Source organism: Syngnathus typhle, linkage group LG10 (genome assembly GCF_033458585.1).
Source record: "Syngnathus typhle isolate RoL2023-S1 ecotype Sweden linkage group LG10, RoL_Styp_1.0, whole genome shotgun sequence".
Lineage (NCBI taxonomy): Eukaryota > Metazoa > Chordata > Actinopteri > Syngnathiformes > Syngnathidae > Syngnathus > Syngnathus typhle.
Genome location: NC_083747.1, coordinates 11352411 through 11374217, shown reverse-complemented (window position 1 = coordinate 11374217; position 21807 = coordinate 11352411). Strand labels below are relative to the sequence as shown.

General features: G+C 43.5%; 4 protein-coding genes across 5 annotated transcripts; 2 read left to right on the top strand and 2 right to left on the bottom strand.

The window, feature by feature from the left end:
- Position 1: 1 nt before the first annotated feature.
- Positions 2 to 1853, top strand: nat14 (N-acetyltransferase 14 (GCN5-related, putative)). 2 transcript variants are annotated; one of them, XM_061290068.1, is made up of 4 exons: positions 2 to 190; positions 508 to 637; positions 810 to 1115; positions 1194 to 1853. In XM_061290068.1, the coding sequence occupies exons 2-4, from the start codon at positions 557 to 559 to the stop codon at positions 1626 to 1628; spliced, it is 822 nt and encodes a 273-aa protein (XP_061146052.1). In that variant the 5' UTR covers positions 2 to 190; positions 508 to 556; the 3' UTR covers positions 1629 to 1853. The 2 variants fall into 2 exon arrangements, with proteins under 2 accessions (XP_061146052.1, XP_061146053.1); XM_061290069.1 differs by having other exon boundaries at positions 2 to 266.
- A 3144-nt stretch (positions 1854 to 4997) lies between these two features.
- necap1 (NECAP endocytosis associated 1) lies at positions 4998 to 9247 on the top strand. The gene is made up of 7 exons (XM_061290077.1): positions 4998 to 5191; positions 5866 to 5966; positions 6148 to 6252; positions 6487 to 6568; positions 6663 to 6771; positions 6885 to 7032; positions 7859 to 9247. Exons 1-7 carry the CDS (start codon positions 5091 to 5093, stop codon positions 7963 to 7965), a joined length of 753 nt encoding a protein of 250 aa, XP_061146061.1. The 5' UTR covers positions 4998 to 5090; the 3' UTR covers positions 7966 to 9247.
- mfap5 (microfibril associated protein 5) lies at positions 8984 to 12257 on the bottom strand. The gene is made up of 7 exons (XM_061290116.1): positions 12112 to 12257; positions 10995 to 11059; positions 10825 to 10857; positions 10707 to 10745; positions 9804 to 9891; positions 9660 to 9733; positions 8984 to 9587 (listed from the first exon to the last, which is right to left on the bottom strand). Exons 2-7 carry the CDS (start codon positions 11035 to 11037, stop codon positions 9475 to 9477), a joined length of 390 nt encoding a protein of 129 aa, XP_061146100.1. The 5' UTR covers positions 11038 to 11059; positions 12112 to 12257; the 3' UTR covers positions 8984 to 9474.
- Positions 12258 to 15167: 2910 nt separating this feature from the next.
- Positions 15168 to 19600, bottom strand: sbk3 (SH3 domain binding kinase family, member 3). Its single transcript, XM_061290026.1, has 4 exons — positions 19338 to 19600; positions 17538 to 17688; positions 16690 to 16892; positions 15168 to 16247 (listed from the first exon to the last, which is right to left on the bottom strand). Exons 1-4 carry the CDS (start codon positions 19341 to 19343, stop codon positions 15492 to 15494), a joined length of 1116 nt encoding a protein of 371 aa, XP_061146010.1. The 5' UTR covers positions 19344 to 19600; the 3' UTR covers positions 15168 to 15491.
- Between the last annotated feature and the right edge of the window lie 2207 nt (positions 19601 to 21807).

Here is a 21807-nt window from a genome sequence, read left to right as displayed (position 1 = left end):
GCAAATGACGTAAGCTTCCATGTTGGAAATGCGACTGCTAAATTAAGACGGAGAAGTGTGTATCCAGAATAGCACAACTGCGAATAATCCATTTCGGTTATTCAATCAAAGGAAGCGACACTCCACGGACTTCGCAATATCAAAATACGCATTTTTCTTCCGAACATATTTTGGGACGTGCGTAAAGAAGGTATGTTGGACTGGCGGCAATCGGTGTTTTAAAGGGACGGGTAAAATCACGTCGATTGCCGACTTCGCCTTAAATGGTCAGTCATCGCAAAGCAAACAAGCACACGATTTTATAGTTCAGTAAGTTGAGTAAAAGATGGTTGATTAATTTGTACCGTTGTGGTTATGTCAGTAATAAATAGGCAGGTGATGAGGTGCATTGAATGCGTCTTCTCTAATGCTTTTAAATCGGCCGACTAAAGATGCTATCCACAGTGCTTTCTGGTTGTAAACACTAAAAAAAATGTCGGGTGAATGTTTTTTGGGTTTTTTTTGTAGGAGGGTGTTTTTTGGGGGACTAGCGGATGTTGTCCAATTCCAAGTAACCATGGTGAGGTTGGACCTGGATCAAGTGGTGCTGAGGAGGATGAAGGAGGAGGATGTTGACATGGTCAAATCTCTCATAAAGGTTTGTTCATACGATAAATAAAATAAATCTTACTGGCAATATTTTTTTGGTCTGAGACGTAAAATGTTAGAAAAGTGCTTGGATTTCATTGAAGAAATGGTTGATCTCATCTCCACAGTAGTACTTAACATTGTGGCTGTTGTGTCAAAATGTTTGTGTGAATTTGTTGCAGGAGGGCTGCCAGGGCATGGAAAACCGCCTCATCCTGCACATCCTCACTCGTCCGCTCTGCCTTTTCATCTTGGCAGTGTTCTCATCCGCCCTACGCTGCCTCATTCACTCCTTCATCCTGGCCCTGGCCATTCCTGTCTTCCTGCTCATTATCTACCTCAAAATCACCATCCCGCGCTCCACTGGGGTTCTGGGCTGCAGCCGCCCCTCCTGGGACTACGTGGGCAGCAGTTTCAGGGGGCCGGACGATGAGATCCTACAGAATCCTTACTCGAGGATCAGTGGCAAGAAAGTCACAACAAAGAAGGTTAGTAGGAACCAAATGATCGTAAAATTTACAACAGCAAATCTATAGTAGTTGTTTTTTTTCCCCCATCTTTTTCAGCCAAGACGCAGAACTGGAGCCAACGAAAAAGACAAAGAAGCGTCAAAGGAGCCAATCACGCCGGAGAGGGAGCAAGCGGCGGGTCAGGTGTGGGTGGCAGAGAGCGAGGGCGAAATCTTAGGCTGCCTCTTCCGAGAGAGCGAGAAGCGAGCCGGCGTCAGAAGGTTCTGTCGGCTGGTGACGGGCAGTTGGAACCGCAGGCAGGGCCTGGCGCGCTTCTTTGTCCACAGCCTGGAGCACAAGGAGAGGGAAACGGGGGCCTTCCGGGTCTACGCGCACGTTCCCTTCCCGTCCAAGGTGGGCGAGGTCTTTTTCAGGAAACTGGGTTACCTGCAGCTCGGGGAGGAGGCTGAAGACGAGGACGGACAGCTGGAGAATCCGGAGAGAGGCTTTCTGGGATTTCCACTCACCAAAGTCTTCTACAAAGACTTGTGATGCGCGAGTGACTCAAAGGGACGCAAACTGGACGTTTCATCTACAATGCAGTGCAGCCACCGCTGCGCCACGGAAGGATATTGAAGTCAGCTAAGTATTATTTATACACATTTTATTTATTATCTCCCCCGAAGAATGTTATGTTTTCACACGTGCAGGTTTGTCTGTTGTCTCTCTTTCTATCCATTTTTTTCTGTGTCGTTTAATTAAAATGATCTTTTAATATTTATTGCTTATGCAATCAGATCAATGTGCAGGACATTTTCTTATGACAAAATAAAAGACAGTTCATTTGACAGGTAAGTTTTACATTTTAATTCATAGAGATGCAAATGGATGATAACACCTGTAAGCTTTTTCAAAATACACAAGGGAAATAAATCATTTAAAAAAGAAAAAATCGTTTCCTCCCAAAATCTGCATGACGGCCACGTTACAAATACAAAAAAATGAAAAAATTGTCTCCTGCATTCATCATAGTTTGTAAATCACTATTGTTATTTATTTACAAACTCACTGATAAGAATTGCGTGGTTGAGCATTTTCGCTCTGCCCTACAATTTTCGGAGTTCCCTCCTTGGCCCATGCCGGGCTCCTAAATCAAGTGGTTCCCTGACAGATGGATAAACAAACCGACCAGCGTGGACTCGCACGCTCTAGCAAAATACCGCACGACTAGACGAACCTCAGATGGTGTGAGTGAGCGTTGCATCAATCTGCCACCACTTTCAGACCGCAGCACCGACTGGATGTTTGTACCATGCTAATGTTAGGGAAGGCAGGTTTACCTCCCATACATACTCCTCAGATGCTCATCCATGCATTTTTTTTTCACTTGTACACGGGTGAAACACTTACATACACCGGTAGCAGTACTACGCTAGCCATTTTTTCTGCTGAAACGCTTCCAGACACACAACTAGGAATGGGCAAGTACAAATAACAGAAACGGGCCAATACCTGCCTTTATTTCAAAGTATTAGGTTCTCATGAAGGATGCCGATACCAGGCACCGATACTGAAAGCAAAAAAGAAATAACAATTTGACATTAAGTCTTCCTAGCCAACAGTTGGCGCTACCCTGTGGTCGTTCAATTCACCAGTGAAACATCATCAGCGTCGGCAAGAAAGAAAAGTCCTTGTTTGGAATCATCTGTCATTGCGTTCATTGAAATTCTATGTATTGTATCATAATGGTATCAGTACTTGGTATCGGTCCATACTTAAAAGTGAATACCAAACATCCCAACTAGTGAGATGTAGCCCCTCATAATCTCATCTGATGTGAGCACGCACACACAGAACAACACACACCCTGCAAACTCGGTATCGTGCAAGCTGCACTTGGAAGCCGTCGTCCTTTAATTATCTTTAATGAAAAAGCTTCGACACCCGGTAACGCTGCACTGTTGTTACAGAATGCTTGGTCAGACCTTTTCTTTTGGGAGGGGGGTGGGGGTGCGTCAAAGCTGTTGTTTGTACTCTTTCGGCCTCTTTTCTTCTCTATGCCAGAAAGCAAACACCTGTTAGCGGGGCCCCCGTGCCCGCCCGATCTGGGACTATTACTGTTGTCAGGAAACAGATGTGAGTTCACACACTGGAAAGAAAGTGTGTTTGTGACTGCGGTCATGTGCGTCTGCACGGTATGGCTGTGTGCGAGCGCACGCGCACCGGGCCGGGCGTGGGCGTACTCGGAAAGTGTGACTCTGCATTTCCTACACTCGGTCCTTGGCGAGGGGTTAAATGCACTGCTATGTCTGGCCGGGAGAATCTTCTGCACGCATCTACATACGAGAAGATATGACAAAAGTACTCAGACGCTGTACTTGTGTAGAAATACAAATACTCCCCCCCAAAAAATACTTTTGAAAGTAGAAGTACGGATTCAACTGCTATAAAAAGTCTACACACCCCTGTTCAAATGCTATTTTCTCTGATAAATTAAATAAATCTCATTATAATGTCACCTACAACTCAATTTTCGAGGCAACGTACAAATAAACATCGGAGATTATGTGGTTGCAAAAGTGTGCACGCCCTAAATGCCATGTGGCTGTGTTGACATTTATTTGTAAGATAAGATGACCTCAATCGAGTGCGGTCAATTTAGGAAGCGGTTCCAAAGAGTTTAGTTTGGCATTCGATCAGCCACTTGGAAGCAAAAAGAACACGGGTCGGGGGCGTAAGATCAAACGAGCAGAGAAGTCGGGCTCGGTGCACCGTCTAGTAATGCGGTATGAAGTGAGGCCGCACACATGAATCAGACTGGAATTAGGCCGCCGCACAATAATAGGATCAATTAGATAAATTTGTTCCAGATGATGCACAGCACGTCGTCTGTGTGAACGGCATGGCCATGCAGAGGGCCGCTAACATCACACACACAATTTAGCTCTGAAAAAACATCCACCATGGGAAAGGGTGGATTCCCCTGACCGCAGAGTGCACGAGAGTGTGAGGGGAGTCGTGGGCTGGGCCCGAGCTAAAACAGACAGACGGAGCAGAGGGGAAAAGACCGGCGCTGATGAGAACGCGAGGAGCGTCCGTGCCTCTGGGGCTGCGGCCGGGACGTCCGGTCTCGCAGACGTGCCGGGCGCGAGTTGACAGTTTGGGAAAACCCTGATGGCAAGGGCGAGGCAGTACATGCCAGTCCTCTGAGGTCTGGCCGTGTTTATGGTTTCACCATATTGTGGTAGCGTGTGCCACTGGAGAAAAAAAATACGTAATCAAAACTGCCAAGTGTAACAGCCAACTAGATTTGAAGTCATTTAAAAAAAACAAAAAAAAAACCATCCATCCCATTGCATGTGTCCTCCTTTGGGTCTCTAAATACTCAGAGCCTAAATTTCACTAAAATTGTGCTCTAAGTTCACTGGGAAAAGTAAAGGGGAAGAAGACATTTCCTCAAAATTCAGAGGTTAGAACATAAATAATTGCATTGAAATTGCTATATCAAGTGATTCTTGTCGCATCAAAAAAAGTGGTCAAGCACAAGAATGTATTTTCTGATGCTGAAATTAATATTGAATTCACTTTAGGACAGAAATGAACGATTTCCTTTTCTTTGCCTAATTTGTCATTTGTTGTATTCACTCATTTATTTTGATCTGTGTTAAAATTGAAAAAAAAAAGGGGCATTTTTGTAGCAGCATTGACACCCATCCTTGTTTATTGATAATACCGTAATGTCTGCCTTAAGTGACACAGGAAACCATTCAGTTCAAGCAGAGTGCAAAAGTAGAAGTAGCCTATTAATGAGAGTGTTAACAGATCAAATCAAGCAACGTCTACATCATCATGTATTCCGCATATTATCACACAATAGTACCTCAGAATAAATAAAGAAAAGAAAAGGCCGTTCTACTCGATATATTACGGTCACGCATTGACCGCACGGACTCACAACAACACCACCACCACCGACACCGGCGACGGCGCTCACCGACGGAATAACAAGGCAAGATGGCGACGGAGGGCCAGGTCGAATACGAGTCTATCCTCTGTGTCAAACCAGAAGTCAACGTGTACCGAATCCCACCGCGAGCTTCCAACCGGGCCATCAGGTGAGGCCTGACTGCACGGTGCCAGCGAGCTGTCAGTGGACGCGCCGTTCGTTACCTGCTAGCCGACTCAATGTAGCGTCAAGCTACCGGTTAGCCTTCTACTTGTTTTTATTTATTTTTAGAATACTCCGTTCCTACAGATTTGTTAGAAATACACAATCATATTTGAGATGAGTCTATTTCTACACTGACAACATTTGTGTCTTGATTCAAGGACACTTGAAAGGGGATTGATGCTCAAGTGGACATATTGTCATTGAGGAGTGACACAATCTTGTTTCATACATTTTGACTCTCTCAAGCTTTATCGTAGTGGCCATCACGCGAACCAAAACGGTGTCCCACGAAATTCCCAATCGCTCCTTAGGTGACCTTAGCAAGCACCCGGCAGATATAGTAATTCGGCATTAGGTGTAGTGAGTCACGTTTTTTATCTTACATTACGACCACCAATTTATAACTTATATTAGTCTGTTTTCTTCATTTCATAGCTTTTGTTAAAGCTGCTTTGACGGTACTTTTTTTTTTATCCAATCAGTTGAGCCTTCTTGTATTCAAATGTGAATCCAATATGTCCAGCGGTTCAAAATCAGTAGTGCTGGCTGATGTAATTTCCACCAGACAGCAAAAACACAGCAAGCGTCCATCCATTTCTTGCAATTGTTTCGTCCCAGGGCGGCTGATTGGAAGCTGGACGCTCCCGACTGGTCGGGACGCATGCGAGTGGTGGCTCGGGGGAAAGTCGCCTATGTCAAACTGGAGGACAAAATATCCGGTGAGTGAGAAGCAGCTGTTACTTGGGTATTGTCTGATGTCCTATGGCAGCCCAAACGTGTTTTTTTTTTTTTTTTTTTTTTTATCTTCCTCCAAGGTGACCTGTCGCCAGCTGGCTCCATCTTTTAATGTGGCTTCAGCCACATTCTATAAATTGATTTTCTTTTTGGTCCAATGTGCAGGGGAGCTTTTTGCCCAGGCACCCGTGGACGAGTACCCCGGCATCGCCGTGGAAACCGTGAGCGATTCCAGCCGCTACTTTGTGCTCCGCATCCAGGATGACAACGGTGTGTCATTAAATTCCTATTTAATTTCTGTTTGTTTTGCGTGTAAATTTCAAGTGACTAATTATTTTACTTCCTAAATATTTACATTTGGAAACTACTTTTGATACCAACCTTGACTTAAAGCGCTACCGAAAGATATTTCCTTTTAAAATAGTTGTACTTTTTTTTTATTTTTTTTTTCCAGTCACCCTATATAAGATACGGTTGAGTTAAATATCACTTGTTTTGTTACAGGCCGCAGCGCCTTCATCGGTATCGGGTTCGGAGACCGAGGGGATTCCTTTGACTTCAACGTTGCACTTCAGGACCACTTCAAGTATGCGGCCTATCAAATTTCAATCATCATAGTTAATAAAAACAAAATCCGTGGTATGAAACCATTTTCAATCTCTGTCCTTACATTTCTGAAGGTGGGTAAAACAGGAAAAGGAGTTCAGCAAACAGGCACAGGCTCCAGACTCCACCCCTAAACTTGACCTGGGCTTCAAAGAAGGACAAACCATCACGCTCAACATTGGGGTAACCTCACTTGGATAAATTGGGCTTATATGGGCCCTACTCGTAAGTCAGAATTCTGCGCAGTCCGACATGTACTAACCCAAATGTTTTACCTCTATCCAAATCAATCTTAGCAATCCAAAAAAAAGGATAGGACCCGCCCGCAGAGTTCCGGCGGCCTTGGTCTCCTTCCTCCTCCCCCCGGAGGCAAGCTAGCCCCGCCCCCGTCCTCCCGATCTAATAATCATAACACGCAGCCATCTGTGGGAGGAAATGACACAGGTAGGTAATTGTACGCTTCCGTGAAAACGTTGCTAGAGGTCATACGGCCAATTAGCCCGTCTCTTGTATTTTTGTTTTTCTTTCATGTCAGGAGTATTTTGTGTATCGTTGATGTCACCAGGTGTCCCCTTTTTTTTTTTTTTTTTTTTCTTGCAATTTTTATTGCCACCGACTCGCATGTGAACTGAGTCCATGGAGACGGTCAGAGGAAAAGGATTTATTTATTGAAAGAAGTCGTGAAATGGCATCAGCGGACCGGCGTCAAGCTGTTGCTAGTGGAAGCTTTACAAGCGTACTTTTGGGGCTGTGTGTGCCCAAAAGGATGGCAAACACACCGCAAGGTTGAACACACTGGAATTTGTGACGAATTGGCTTTGCTACCTGATATTCGAAACCTCACCACCTGGTTTCATTTTTATTTTTATAGAACCAAATCACAACTAAGATGACCTGAAGGGAGTTTCCATAAGGTTCCTTTACATTAAAGGGACCTGACAGAGCGGCCAGTCTAAACAAATTAAATTCAAATTGGAATAACTTTATTGGTCCTCCGTGGGGAGATTGATTCGAAGCAGTCCCGTATATAAAATGAAATCTGAGTTTTTTGTCGGAAATGTTAAGGAAAAAGAAAACCACATAGTTGAGATACAATAGAATATCTATATTTTCTTTTTTTGTCTCATCTGTTAACTCATTCACTGCCATTGGCGGCTATAGACGTCCAAGTTCCATTTATTTATTTTTCCTCGGATGGCAGCTGCCCAGCTGTTGGCTTTAAAATTCAAATGTCGGCGGCCGCTAGCCTTACCATATTCTTCTCCGCCAGGTTGCTTGCTGGATCTGGACTCCAGCAACTCCAATTTGGTGGCACCGTCCAATCCGCCTGTGACGGCCGGCTCCGACCTGTGGGGAGACTTTGACTCCCCAAAGTGAGCAGAGTCCCCCTTGGCTCTTCCTTCCCTCTTCTCTCTTCTTCTCTCTCTCAGTAACATTATGCAGCACTTTTGGCATCGTTGCTTTCCCCTTTGAGGGGGGTCCCTACTGCTCTCCCTGCCGAGCAGGGTAAACCCTCACCGTGCCCCCCCCCATCCACCCGCCACCCACCTCTTGTGTACTGTACGAATGAATCAAGTTAAGTTCTAATGCTGTTAGTCTCAAACCTAACAATTTGTTTGCCCCCTCCTTTTTAACTGTGAATATTCTATAGAAATGTGATTAAGGAAATATAACAATGAATGCAGTTTCTGTACAGAGACTATTTATTTTCAATGCGTATAAGTTTGTTAGTCAATTATGTTGTAGCTTCTTTTTTTTTGTTTCCTATTTTTTGGATCAGTAATATGCACTTTGTGTGTTAGTATGTCTTAATTCAACATTGTTCTATTACTCTGCTCGTTTACCACCATAATCTTGAACTTGAAAGAAACATTCAGTGGGTTCCCCAAGCGGTGCTGCTCTATGGCGCCCCGCAGTGGACTCTTAGGGCACAACAGCAATACTTGCAGTGTAGACAGCATAGAGCAGCTGCTTTGTGAAAACTAGCAGACGACGTAAATACGTTGAGAGGATGAAGGTGGCAGCCAAGTTGGATGTCATTTAGTGGCTAAGCTTATTCACGACCTCTGTCCTGCTTAGTGATGTCATCTCCTGTCATTCTCAGAGTGGGGGGTTTGTCGTCGTCATCCGACAACCCCAAAGGTTGTGCAACCAACCTCATTTGAACTTTTTGATGTATGTCAAGTGTTTGATTTTGGACTGATGCATTATCGGGACTGCGCTTTTTTTGTGAACTGCGTTTCTGGTTATTGTGATCTTACTGATTTGGTTGATTCGTGGATGTCGCGATGGATGTTGGCCGGGCATCAACCCTAACAAAACGTTTTACCGTCTGTGATTTGTTATGTATGGAAATGAATATGCAAAGGTAAATATAAGACAGAAACAATGCAAATGTTGTGCTTTTTCTTTCTTGAACAAAGGAAATGTGAGAGGACACAAAGCCATTAATGGACTACAACTGCATGTAAGAAATCCTGAAATTATCGGTTAGCACCTTGCAGTGTCAAAACGACTTGTGCGATGATATAAAACCTTGTGGAAAGCTGTTCAAGCATTTATTCGATATTTAACTTTGTCGTATTTTTGTCTTGCTAGTGAGGAAAAAGATCATCCTCGTGCATGGAGGTTCCGTTGGGTATCCGGGAAATGGCAAAAATACTCCAACTATTTCCATAGATCTTTTTCAAGGGTCGTAAATCCTGCTAGACATGATCCATGAAATGTACGGTATTCACGGGCGATTGAAAGTTAAAACACATAAACAAAGATATGACTCAGCACACGCTGAGGAGACCCCGTAGCTGTCAAGCGTGAAATTTATAGTGTTATGGGCTGTTTTGCTGACGACGACACCCGGGCGGGCGGCCGTATCCGAGACCCCCGTCAGGCCTTGTTTGCCCAAGTTTTGGGGTTGCCACGGCGATTGCGGCAGCGTTTCCTATTCGACGACCTCGTGATGCGCTTGGGCCACCCGGACAATTCTCTGCACAGCTCGACTGTGGGACAAAGTCACAGACGGACGGACTCGTGTTAGTGCACAGAGAGTTGGTTAACGGCAGCCGCCTCACCTTTGAGATTCTCCTCATCTTTGCACACCGTCCTCGTGCAAATCTCATTGTTGATCACGTAGACGCGAGGGACGCTGAGACGCAAACAGAAAAAAAATATTCACTGAACTGATCTTTGCAGTAAATTCGCCCACAGGTGCACACCTGTAAATGCAACGCCCACCCAGGCATCTCTTGAGGGGCCGATGGACCGAGTACATCCTGGTGCATAGGTACATCTCCTCCCTGCAGTCTGCACACGCAAACGTCACACTTGAGTTGAAAGCAGAGAACTTTATTAAAAAAAAAAGTAGTTAGGACGTCGTGAAAAAGAAACGTCAAGAAAAAAAAAAAACGAAATAGTTTGTGTCACACATTCTGCTAAAGCGCACGTGCTGCTCAATCCAGGGTGCACGCTTTGGCCAGTAGGGGGCAGTATAAAACAGACATTCAAATACAGTAATCCCTCGTTTATCGTGGATGATTGGTTCCAAAAAGTGATAAGTGAAATCCGCGAAGTACGGTCATTAACGAGAAGTATTGGGCAGGCTAACGAGTTAGTGGAAAGATGCTAATTCGCAATCGTGCTAACACGTGAAAACGGACTTCTAAAGGAATGTAAACAAACATTTGGAGCAATACTACATTGTCCTACAGGTTAGACACATGTTTCCTCAATTTAGAAGTTTTATTTTGACAATTAAATGTTTTTTTAATTTGGAAAAAAAATCCGCGATGTAGTGAAGCCGCGACAAACGAAACGCGAAGTAGCGAGGGATCACTGTAGTCTGGACTGGAGTCAGCGCTCGTCTCTTGACTTCTCAGTGCGGCAGTAATATTAGTTCTCAATTGCAGAGGGAAAAACGATATTGTGATATTATTTTGCTAGGTGTGTCGAGTTATTTCAAGTGCTCTTTGCCTCAATTCGAAAACAACAACAGCAGGAATGTGGGTGTTGAAAATCAGATGGCACTTTTTCTTCTCTTTTGCAGTAAGTACACTCTGGATGTATTTGTATTTTGTCACTTCCCAGCATAAGATATAAAATAATGTGTCTGGCCCACTTACTGGCTGGGAGGGGGGTCCCGACAGGTGCCTCTGTGGTCTCTGGGAAAAAAAAAAAAAAAAAAAAGTCAAGTCACATTGTAAAAATCAAATAAAAAGGAAACTCTTAAAGGAACATTACCGCTCTCCTGGGCTTGGACTACAGCTGCGAGTGCTTTGGAACACACAGAAAGGAAAAACAACATGAGGGAAGTCTTTTTTTTTTTCTTTTCTTTTTTTTTTAAAGCAACAAACACAAGGGCGACTGAGGATAATTAAAACAGATTTGTGTGTTCTGTTTGGCAGTGTTACCATGGAGACCGCAGAGGAGCAGGACCACTGAGAGGTTGCCCATTGCAAGAGGTGAGTTTGATAAACTAGGAAAGAAAAAACATTTAAATATATTTGTGCTATTATATAAAAAGTCTACACACCCTTGTTTAAATCCCATCGTTTTGTGAAACCGTATATAAAAAAAATATAACGCCTGAACTTTTTCACCGATTTAATTATTTTAAGAATTTTTCAGAGAGGGGAAGGGAAAAATAATCAACTGACATAATGCAGTTGCATAAGTGTACACACCCTTTTATAACTGGTGATGCGGCTGGGTTGAGAATGAACTAATCACATTTAAATAGGCGTCTGGACACATCTGCCACCATTTAAAGTGCTTCTGGTTAACCCCAAATAATGTTCAGCGGTTTTGCTAGGCTTTTTCAGGCATTTTTTTTCTTTTCCTGAAAGTTTTGAAACAGTTTTTAATCCCCCCCACCCACACACAACATTTTTGCCATCCTCTGATTGGTTGGTCTGAGCAAAGTTTGTTACAGACAATTTTGATTAGTAAACTACACTTGAGGCAAACTGGACGTTAATACATTTAATCATCAGATGGATTATGACTATAATATAGTTTTATGTATTTTTCCAGAGTTGTTTTCTGTCGCTCACCAAACTGCATCTCATTCCTCTCGCAATGTGTCAGAGCAGCTTAGTCCAAGTTGTGAGTTCTCTCAAAGGAATGTGTTGTGGGTTTTTTTTTTCGGGTGCCCAATATGAGCACCTCCACCCTTTCTTCTGTTACACTCTCACATTCTTTTATAGATTTTTCTTGATAGGACAAATCAACACTTTTCTACAAGTCACTTTCTGAAGATCACTTTAGACACAGCCTGTTGAGCATGTTGGTGTTATGCTTTGAATTTACAAACATTCTCTTAGCAGGTTTAGCACTTTTTTAAGTCACTGAATCTGTATATTTAGTATCTTTCACAATCTGTACTTGTTTTCTCAGGATAATTAATAATAATAATTTAATTGCAAGCATGGATATCACAATCAGTCTGGAACATCTACAATCTTTAACAATATTTTACATATAGTTGCTATTTAGTGCCCTCAAAACTGAAAAAAAGACAATACTCACAACTTTAGCTGTTGTCCGAACTTGCTTTTGTTTAACGACTTCTTTGTCCTCTTGTTGGTTTCTCCTCCTTCTCTTCTTCTCACTCCTCCTCGCCTTCTCCCTCCTCCCGCATCCCTTCATTGTTTTCACCATTTCTCCCTGCCCCATTCCAATAAGCCTAATTGATAACACACTGCCTTTGTATTTGATTAATGCAATATTTTAATAATTCTTATTTCAGAAGGTGTCTCAGTGTATCATTGGAACATTAAAAACACACGTAAATACAAAAATAGTCAAATTTTAGTGAGTATTTCTCATTTTGTTAGAGCGGTGAGATTGTGGTTTGCACACCATGTCACAAAGTTTGCAGATTCGGCTTTCAATTCAAGACAAGCAACCGTTCACACTGTATTGATTCAAGCAAATATTGCTATAAAGTTTCTGAGAGTGCATAAAGCTGTCGTGTCTAACTTAATATCTATATAGACGGCATCTATATGGGGCTCTTCTTGACACAACCAGCAGGAGGCGCCAAATGATCAATGGTAGCTGCACTGAAAGTTTTATTTGCTGCCGCATTACTGGACTTCAATTTGCCCACACTGCTGGACCTGGCAAAAGTACCCATGCTTAGTGGCCAACAAGTCTCTTAAATTGTGTTTACTACTGACCTAAAATGGCCACCCTGTCATTGTCCAGTTTGTCAGCAAGCTCAAAGTCTAAATCTGCTTTATTGTCAATTTCTTCACGTGAAGACATACAAAGAGATCATCCCACGGTGGAGACAAGACATATTACACCCAATTGGTCCACAGACAAAAAAAAACGTTCAAGTAAACAATACAAAAAGTAAAAATAAGAAGGCACATATAGTGAATAAGAGTTCAGGATCCTAACAGCCTGGAGTATGAAGCTGTTGGTGACACAACCACATAGTCACACTCACAATTCAGCTAACAACAAACATCTCGGATGACCTTCAAGAACGGGACATCCATCATTTCCCTGGCACATCGGGGTTACACAGAGAGCCTGATGGGTGGGATGCTCGCTTGGAGGGGGGGGGGGGCAGACTGAGGGGCCTAACAAGGTCGCTGGAGAGACTCTGATGACAGCTTGACAGATGGGGAGCAGAGCAAGCAAAAGACAAAATCCAACTGGGACGATCCGTCCTTTTCCAGTGTCGAACCGACGACACGACAGAAAACCAAACCGGAAAACGGTGCAAGACAAAAACAAGATGGCCGTTGTGATAAGAGGGTTGTTGGTCAGGTGCAGCCATTGGTTGATTTTCCTTACTGATTCATCTTGGAATAATAAAAAAATTAAAAAAAAACAGCACTTTTTCTCATCTTTTTTCACTAATAAATTAATTGCAGTAAGAATTGAGAAAATGCAGTGTGAGGTGTGTTTGCAAAGAGAAAGTGAGCATCGTCGTGAATTATTCCACTACCTCTGTGACGCATGAAACATACCGGAGCGTAAACACATAATAAACTCTCGGCTCGTTTATTACTCAGACGCGGTTTGTAGCCGCATGCCAGCGCTGCAGCACACGTTCATAACCCGTCTTGCGTTTCCCCCCCAGAACATGGTTCCCATTCTACGTCTCCCATGAGTCCTGAGGAAAAATGTTTCACCATTGCTCCCCTCTGAGAGAACCCAAAATCTTGAGTTGCAGTGCAAATAAGGAATGAGTAACGGAAGCCGTTAGAAGGTAAACAAAGCCAAATGATAACGAAAAGTTGGATCGTGGAGAGAAATTTGGATATGTGATGGCTGCTTTTCAACAATTTGCAACTCTGTATTTACTTCCCCACCACAGCCATCAATCAGGCTATCGTTTCACGTCTATACTGAGAGAAGTATACGGTACCAGCTTTTCTCATCCAATGAAGCCCAAAGACAAAACGTAATTGTAACTCAAACCCAAAAAATGGTTTGTTGACCTTCGACCGCTATCCTGCTGCCTCACCTGTCTGTCGGCCAAATCAGCTGGGACATGGTCCAGCTCGTACCCTCAAGAGGACTATCGCCAAAGAAAATGGCTGGAGGAATTTTCCAACTATATCGCAGCTCTGTGTTAAATATAAGACGGATATCGGAAAGAAAAACACAGCCGTCTGGTGGGCTTCAATCCTCCCGCAGACGCTTTTGCAAGACGGCCAACGCATGTACCGTAGTTTCTATTTTTGTCATGCCCGATAGAAAAACAACTGACTGTTTCTCCTTCAGACTATTGGTCAAATGTTTCAAAATGTCTGCTTTAATGACTCTATTGGAATCTTTTTTTGTGATGTGTGATTTATCTATATTATTGTCATCATATTGTCAAAAGGAAAACACACATTTTATGTTTCAAAGCGCCTGGCTGAAAACAAAAGCAACCCCAAAAAAGCAATTTATGCTGCCGGTTTAGGGCTGACTGTGCATCAGCAGGCCTGTTCTGTGCAGATGGTAGCGGCAAGGTGATGATGTGCAGAGTGTGTAAATAGACGCGTGAGGGGGTCTATTTATAAAAGTGTGTTGAGTAACCCCTTAGCTGGGGTTCGCGCAGGCACTGCATGAGCTACCTCAACAGAATTAAACACTCAATGGAAATACTCATTACTTGGAAACGTTACATCCTCTTTTTTTCTTGTTGTTTTTATTAGAGCAGCTAAAATTGTTATGCTGTGTAAGTTTGTTCCAAATTCCTCGGACTAGGGGATCACTAAATCATCAATGCGTAATTCAGGGTTCGGAACGGCCATAAAACATCGGCCAACATTCTTTCGAGGGCACTGTTACCGGAGTGCGAGTGACTTTTTATTTTTTGGATGAAGTGATTATCCATCTTTGACAGATGTAGGACAAGCATAAAATATGGATCCCAACATGGCACAATGGGAATGTGAAATAGGCTAGACAGATTTTTCTTTCTGTATTATTTTTTTCTGTATATTTGTATGTATTATTTTTTTTCTGTATATACTGTTGAATTATTTTCAATTTTCATCAATGACATAAAGGCACATGAGAAAATATTGTAATTTTATCTTCATTTATGTGACTCCATACAAATTTTACTGGCCTTTTCATGAATGTTTATCATACTCTTTATTATTTTTGTTGTTAATAAAACACATATTTATACACTGGAATCGATACAACAGCAGTTGACATCTACATATATACTTTATAACTGTGTAAAAATAAAAAAATAAAAAACTATGGAAAATATAGAACCTAATATTTGCAATTCAATAACCTTTATACAATCACTGGACATACCATTAAGTACTCCGGTGATGGTTCTAGAATCTAGAGCATTCTGAGTTCACCCTGAAATTCCACCCCAAGCCCAATAAGCTGAACTTTTTGTGACAAATAGAAAGAAAAGTCCCTCCTATGTCCCCTCATCTCTCCTTTCTTCCTTCCCTGACAATCTCCTCCACTCCTCCTCCCGTCTCCCTGACTTTCCTGGCCTCCTTCTCGGCCTCCTCTGCCCTCCTCCTCTGCTCCTCCTCCGTCTCCATGAGCCAGGGTCCTCCCAGGTAGCTCAGGATCTCCTCAGGGTTCCCTCGCCGTTCTGGGTCGGGGTGGAGCAATTGTCGGAAAAGCGCCATGACCAGTGAGCTGAGGCCGTGGAACTCTGATGGAGGCGGGTTGTTGCTGTGATTCTCCTTCATGATGGCGTAGCAGTCGGCTTCCTCCTCGCCCCTCTCGCCCACGCTCTCGCGCTCAAACCAAGCTTTGTATTTGGTGTAGCGCGGGTCGTCGCCGGTGCTCTCCTCCCATGGGAAGCAGCCGGTCAGCAGGCAGTAGGTGAGGATCCCCAAGGCCCAGCTGTCAATGCACGGCTCCACCGTAATCCAAAGCGCCTCCTTCTCCTCCTTCTCTGTGACATCACACTCCTTCTCCTCCTCCGCCTCCTTGGCGGGCTCCACCTCCGGGGTGCAGAAGGGCGACTGGTACCAGACGGCCCCAACGGAGTACCCGATGGCCCGGGTCAGGCCGAAGTCGCCCAGTTTGACCCAGCGGCAGGAACTGTCACACAGGAAGATGTTCTCGGGCTTGATGTCCCGGTGGACAAAACCGAGGGAATGGAGGTGGGTCACGGCGCCGCTCAGCTGGGCCATCACCCTCTGGACCCTCTCCTCATCCAGGCCGACCTGGATCACACACAAGAGAGCCAACATGAATTGAGAATTAGAAATGCTCACGGATTTGCAGAAATTAGAGCCCACCAAGACCATTGTTCTGCCATCTGTCAGAATTTGTTTTGGTCCCACACAACAATGATGTGATCACTCGTCACTCAGTGTGAACACAATTGCGGTGAACAAGGCACACACACATACACACTCAGTGACGCTAATGGAAACCTCCCGCCTCACTTCGCACACTATCCTGCTGTCGGCTGGGCCGTGAGAGCTGCGTGTTCTCGCTCTTATCGCTTGCTCTGCTTGTTACTGGCAGTGATAAGATGCCTGCTAACCATCACCCACATCTCTTTTTTGCTGACACGGACAAAATATTCAAATTGTAGTGTTTTTAATCTTGTCCACTGGGTGCTTATATTTGAGTCAAAACATCACGGATCCGTCAACTGACCTCTGACACGATCACGCTGTACAGGTCCCCGTAGAGGCCGGCCTGCTGGGCGAAGACGTAGTGTGAGGACGTTGAAAAAAAGATGCCCAGCGCCCGAGTCAGCGAAGGGTGCGTGCAGTAGGAAAGAGACAAGTTGTACTCTCTCAGGAAGGACGCGAGACTCGTGGACTGACGAGGGAAGAACTTCAGAGCCATGGGCGTTCCTGTAAATCAATAAAGTGTGAAACATACGATGGCTTCTAAATCTGTTTGAAGAACTCGTACAAAATCGTGCGGTGAATTACTCCGTCGATCTTGCTTAGGAGAACGCAACATGTACATTTTGCTGGACTGTCTGCCTATTTTCTAAAGGAGTACCTCAGGGATCTGTTTTAGGTCCACAGTAACAATTTCTGTCCAAATGTGCCTGTTTCCGTTTTTATGCAGATGACGGTCATTTAGTTAACTGCCTTTGATTTTGTGCAGTTTTATTGAACAGCGTTCGACTGTGTTACGCATCCGTAACCCCGTGAACAAATTTAACTTTCCCTCTGGGGGGGCGATTGTGTTACAAACATATTACCGCAATCCAATCTTGAAGAATTGCTCTTGATTAAAGCAGCGGCTGCGTAAAAGGCTAAATGGACGCCATCCAAAGACCCATCCTTCATCACATTACTGCGACAGTTGCCCAACACAACACGACGTTTCATCATAAGCGTGAAACCCGAGCCAGGATTGGTTACATTAGCGATGCACTTTATTTTGCACGGACTAATCTGTGTTGGGGGGGGAGGGGGGGAATTTCACGCCACGGCAATTGAGACGTAATGAGCTTTCAAACTGTCATCACAAACGGGCTCGCTGACCTTTCTTCCTGTGCACTGCCAGCATGACCTTGCCGTAGGAGCCTTCTCCGAGGAACTTGAGCACCTGGAAGTGGTCGGACACCTTGAGGTTGGAGATAGCTTGCGCCGACAGGAAGCAGCGCTCGTCCAGTTCCTTCGCGATTTCGGCCTCCTGCGTAAAAAACGTGTGATCAATATGAGAGGAGGGCAAGTTTGGGGAAGTCGTTTATCTTTGAGCCCGGCCTGCATTTCGACAGAAGGTGTCAGGACGCCTGTTCTATCTCCTACGTCCTTTGGGTGGGATCAACGAGATGTCTTATCAGGACAATGGCGGCATCTGGAGCTGTCACTCAGCTCTTAATGCTCAACGCTTTGTCTCCTCCAGTCACAGCTTGGATGATACGCTTTGAAGTAAGTCCCTTATCACTTCCACCCCAGTAAATTCGGGAGGGGTGCGAACATTAGTGACGCACCGCAGTCAAAAACATGTCTTGACTTTGAAAATGTCAGCGAGAGGGACTCTTGGCACAGAGATGAAGAAAACGACTCTATTTTAAATGGAGCATTTGACCTCTTTGACGATGTCTTGATGTTGAGCACATGGATTAAGCATCAGGGATTCAAATGTCCCCCAAAAATTTCAAGACAGTCACGTATCTACGGACGACCCGGCAGTTTGTAATATTGCGTTACCGACAATGTCAAACCACGCTGATTAAAGGCGACGTGAAATGAAATCTCTTCTTGGATGGCTTTCCAACGTAGTGGAGGCTGGCAATCGTGCCAGGGTGTACTCCGCAACTTGCTCACCCCACTATGGAAAATGGCTGCTAGGCTGGTTTTCCAGCATTTTTTGAATGGTGAATGGAGAAATTCTGTGATTGCAAAATTGTGATTCCATTTTCTTTTCATGTTGGGAACTTTCCTTCTATTTAATTCTAATTTTATTTTATTTCATTTTAATATCTCGCATTGTTCCAATTCAAAAGATTGTGAATGAAAGGAATCAAATGTTTTTGTTTTCACGTCTAATATTTTGTAGCTTTACAGGCAGTCGCCGACCATTTTCAAAGCTTTTTTTAAACTAATGTTAATATAGGTCAAAAGCTGCGCATAACATACGTTCAATATTACTATGTTATGTGTAGCCTCCAGTGAAAGAATATATGCATAGTCACGTGTTTATTTTGTAAAGATTAAAATTTTATTTTGCTAAAATATATTTAACATAATAACGTGACTCTATCATGATTTTGTAAAATATTTAATATAATAAATACATTTATCATGACTTATCATGAGTTTGGAAAGATTGAGATTGTATTTTGTGAAAATATTTTTGTAATAAATACATTTATGGTGATCTATTTAAAACAGCACAACTTTAATATATAGAATAATAATAATCATGTAACTTTTTTTACTGTATTATTTTGAATAGTAACAAGATTGGTTTCCTTTCATTGACATATTTTCTGGATACGCTAATTTCCATTATTTTCTTTTGAAGTGTAGGACGTCATGCATCTGGTCTATTTTGCATATTTTCTATCTGTACAGTATACTGCATATTTATTATTTCCCCATAATTTTTGTCATTTCCTTTTGAGCAGTTGATTGGCAACATAACATGCATTTCTTTTCATTTACCGCTTTTTTCGTATTATACATGGGGGCGCATTATACACGGAAAAAAACGGTATCTTTTTAGATCATCTTCACATTCATATTCAAGACGAATTGAAAGTAGGCGTAACACAAAAACACATCAAACTTTGTAGACTCCAAACTAAAGTGACTGAATTGAAGTCAAGTACTCACTGTCATGCTTGTGCGATGGCGACGTTCTCTTCTCTTGACTCTGTTGTAGTTGCAGCTCCTCGTGCTCGGATGCAGCAGGTGCGACGCTGTACTGTGCTTGCTCAACCCGAGTGGACCTGCAACTGATCGGCGTCCTGGCAAAGTAGACAATGACCGCCTCTCCCCTGGGAACGCACTTACAAAAACACTCCCTCCCTTTTCCTACTCTGTGGCCAAGTCTGTCTGCAGCTTGCTGGCAAGTGGGCCCGAACGGGTGGCGAGGTATTTCAAACCTCTTTTTCACCCACTCCGCCTCCTCACTCCCTCCTGTCTTCCACAATTAATGCCGCCCTGTTTCCAATCTGTCATTCACCTTTGCCCTCCCTTCGTCCGACTCTTTCCATGTCTCGCCCCCTCGCTTACCATCCGAGAGGGTGACTTCTCTCCGTCGTCTCGGATTCCTGATTTAATCAAGAGCTATGCTGGAATGATTGCAATAGGCCAACAAGCTGTAGCCTTGATCCCAGGACTCTCAGCGGGATTACAGGGTACAGTTAAGCAAGCCTCTGCCGGATTTATTGTCTGAGATCGCTTACTCTTCATTCCATGTCTTTCAATGCATGGGCACTAATAAAGAAATAGAAGTGCACGAAATATGTCAGGCCCGCCCCTGCGTTCGGCTGTTTGAAGAGTTCCAAAAACGGCTTCAATCGTGGGCATGATGCTCACCTCAGCCTTTCCTCCTATGCTCCGTTGACGTACACAACATTTCTCCATAATGGGGAGCCGTTATATGATGCGATAATATGCATGGACTGACTATATGACTTGTTTTTAATGAAGGAAATAGCAATAAAATAAACACCGGACCTAGTTTTTGAATGGCCCACCATGATATCGTTTTGAATCAACGTCTTCCAGACAATCATTATAATTGTTTACAATAATTACAAATAAAATGTAGTATTATTATTAATGATAATTCCTGTATTAACTAGAATATCTATCAGATATTATGGGATGTCAGCAAAGAGTTGAAATGGGGCCCGACAATAAAACCCAAACGGTATTAGCATCTCGGTGCCAGCTGTTCTTCCCACTTAGCACCATCTGCAGGTCAGGCCTCTTTTTCTCCGGCTCCATTCACCTCAACACCCTCCTCCTCTTTCTGTCGACGCCCTTAAATTTCCCCATGGTAGTAAATACTAACGGACTATTATTGCTACCGCCAGCGTTACATAACACAAACATGGGCTGCTATCACAACGGCTGAGCCGTACTCAGGTTACTGACCCCCGAGCCCTGCTGTGTTTGGGGCCCCTGGTGGATGCCGCGCACAAGAAAGTCTGCAGTCACTCCATAGGGGTTCATCGGCCCCTGCTGTGGCAACCTCGGTCCACTCCATCATCCAAAATACAGCCTTTGACACAAGGTCGACGCCCTTCACACATATATACTAAATGCGCACAATCACTCTTTTTAAAGTTAGCGGACCGCTAGGCTATTAGCTTCAGATCCATCAAATATATCTTGTTTTTGATCAAAACTTGGACTTACTTCACCTTTGACCTATTTTGAGTATAAATAAAATGAGTTTACTGCAGAAAAATAATTTAGAATGTTTTTGCTTTCTTTTTAAACCTAGATAAGGTTGGGAGTTGCTGATTCAAATGCCAATGAGAAGATTTCATGATTTTTTTTTTCCCATTTGATTTGAGAGTACCCAAATTGTTTGGATGAAATGATGTGTGTGGAGTAACTAAAAGGAGTTTAGTGCAAAAACATTTTAGAATATTGTTGCTTTCTTTTTAAACCTAGATAAGGTTGGGAGTTGCTGATTTAAATGCCAACAAGAAGATTTCATGATTCTTTTTTCCCATTTGAGAGTACCCAAATTGTTTGGATGAAATGATGTGTGTGGAGTAACAAAGTTTGGCAGTGTGACATAACCAGCCGCCACACCACCTGTCACAATGGCCTTTGTGACAATGATAATCGCCTGCATTTTAAGGTTTATCTCCACGAGATTAATATTTCCAAAGCATTGTCACTAGCGTGCTATCATTTCGCAGGGGTCACGCTGCTGCCTTTTCTCCTGCCGCCGAGACCTGAGGGGATAAGAGAGACACATGCAGGATAAAAGAGGAACATGGGAACACGCATGTCTGCGAGGGCAGCTGTTCCTGTGTTGTTCTGATCCATGGGGCTTACGTGGTATTTATGGGTACACAAAAGACTGTGGGCGTACAGTTTGTCCAAGGATGCCTCTGTGTGGCTGGCGCACGATACGACCGCAACCCCGGCATGCTAAGTCAGCATCCCTGCATCAGATGGGCCCCGCTACATGACCAAGACAGTAACATCGGAGATAGATAGATAGATAGATAGATAGATAGATAGATAGATAGATAGATAGATAGATAGATAGATAGATAGATAGATAGATAGATAGATAGATAGATAGATAGATAGATAGATAGATAGATAGATA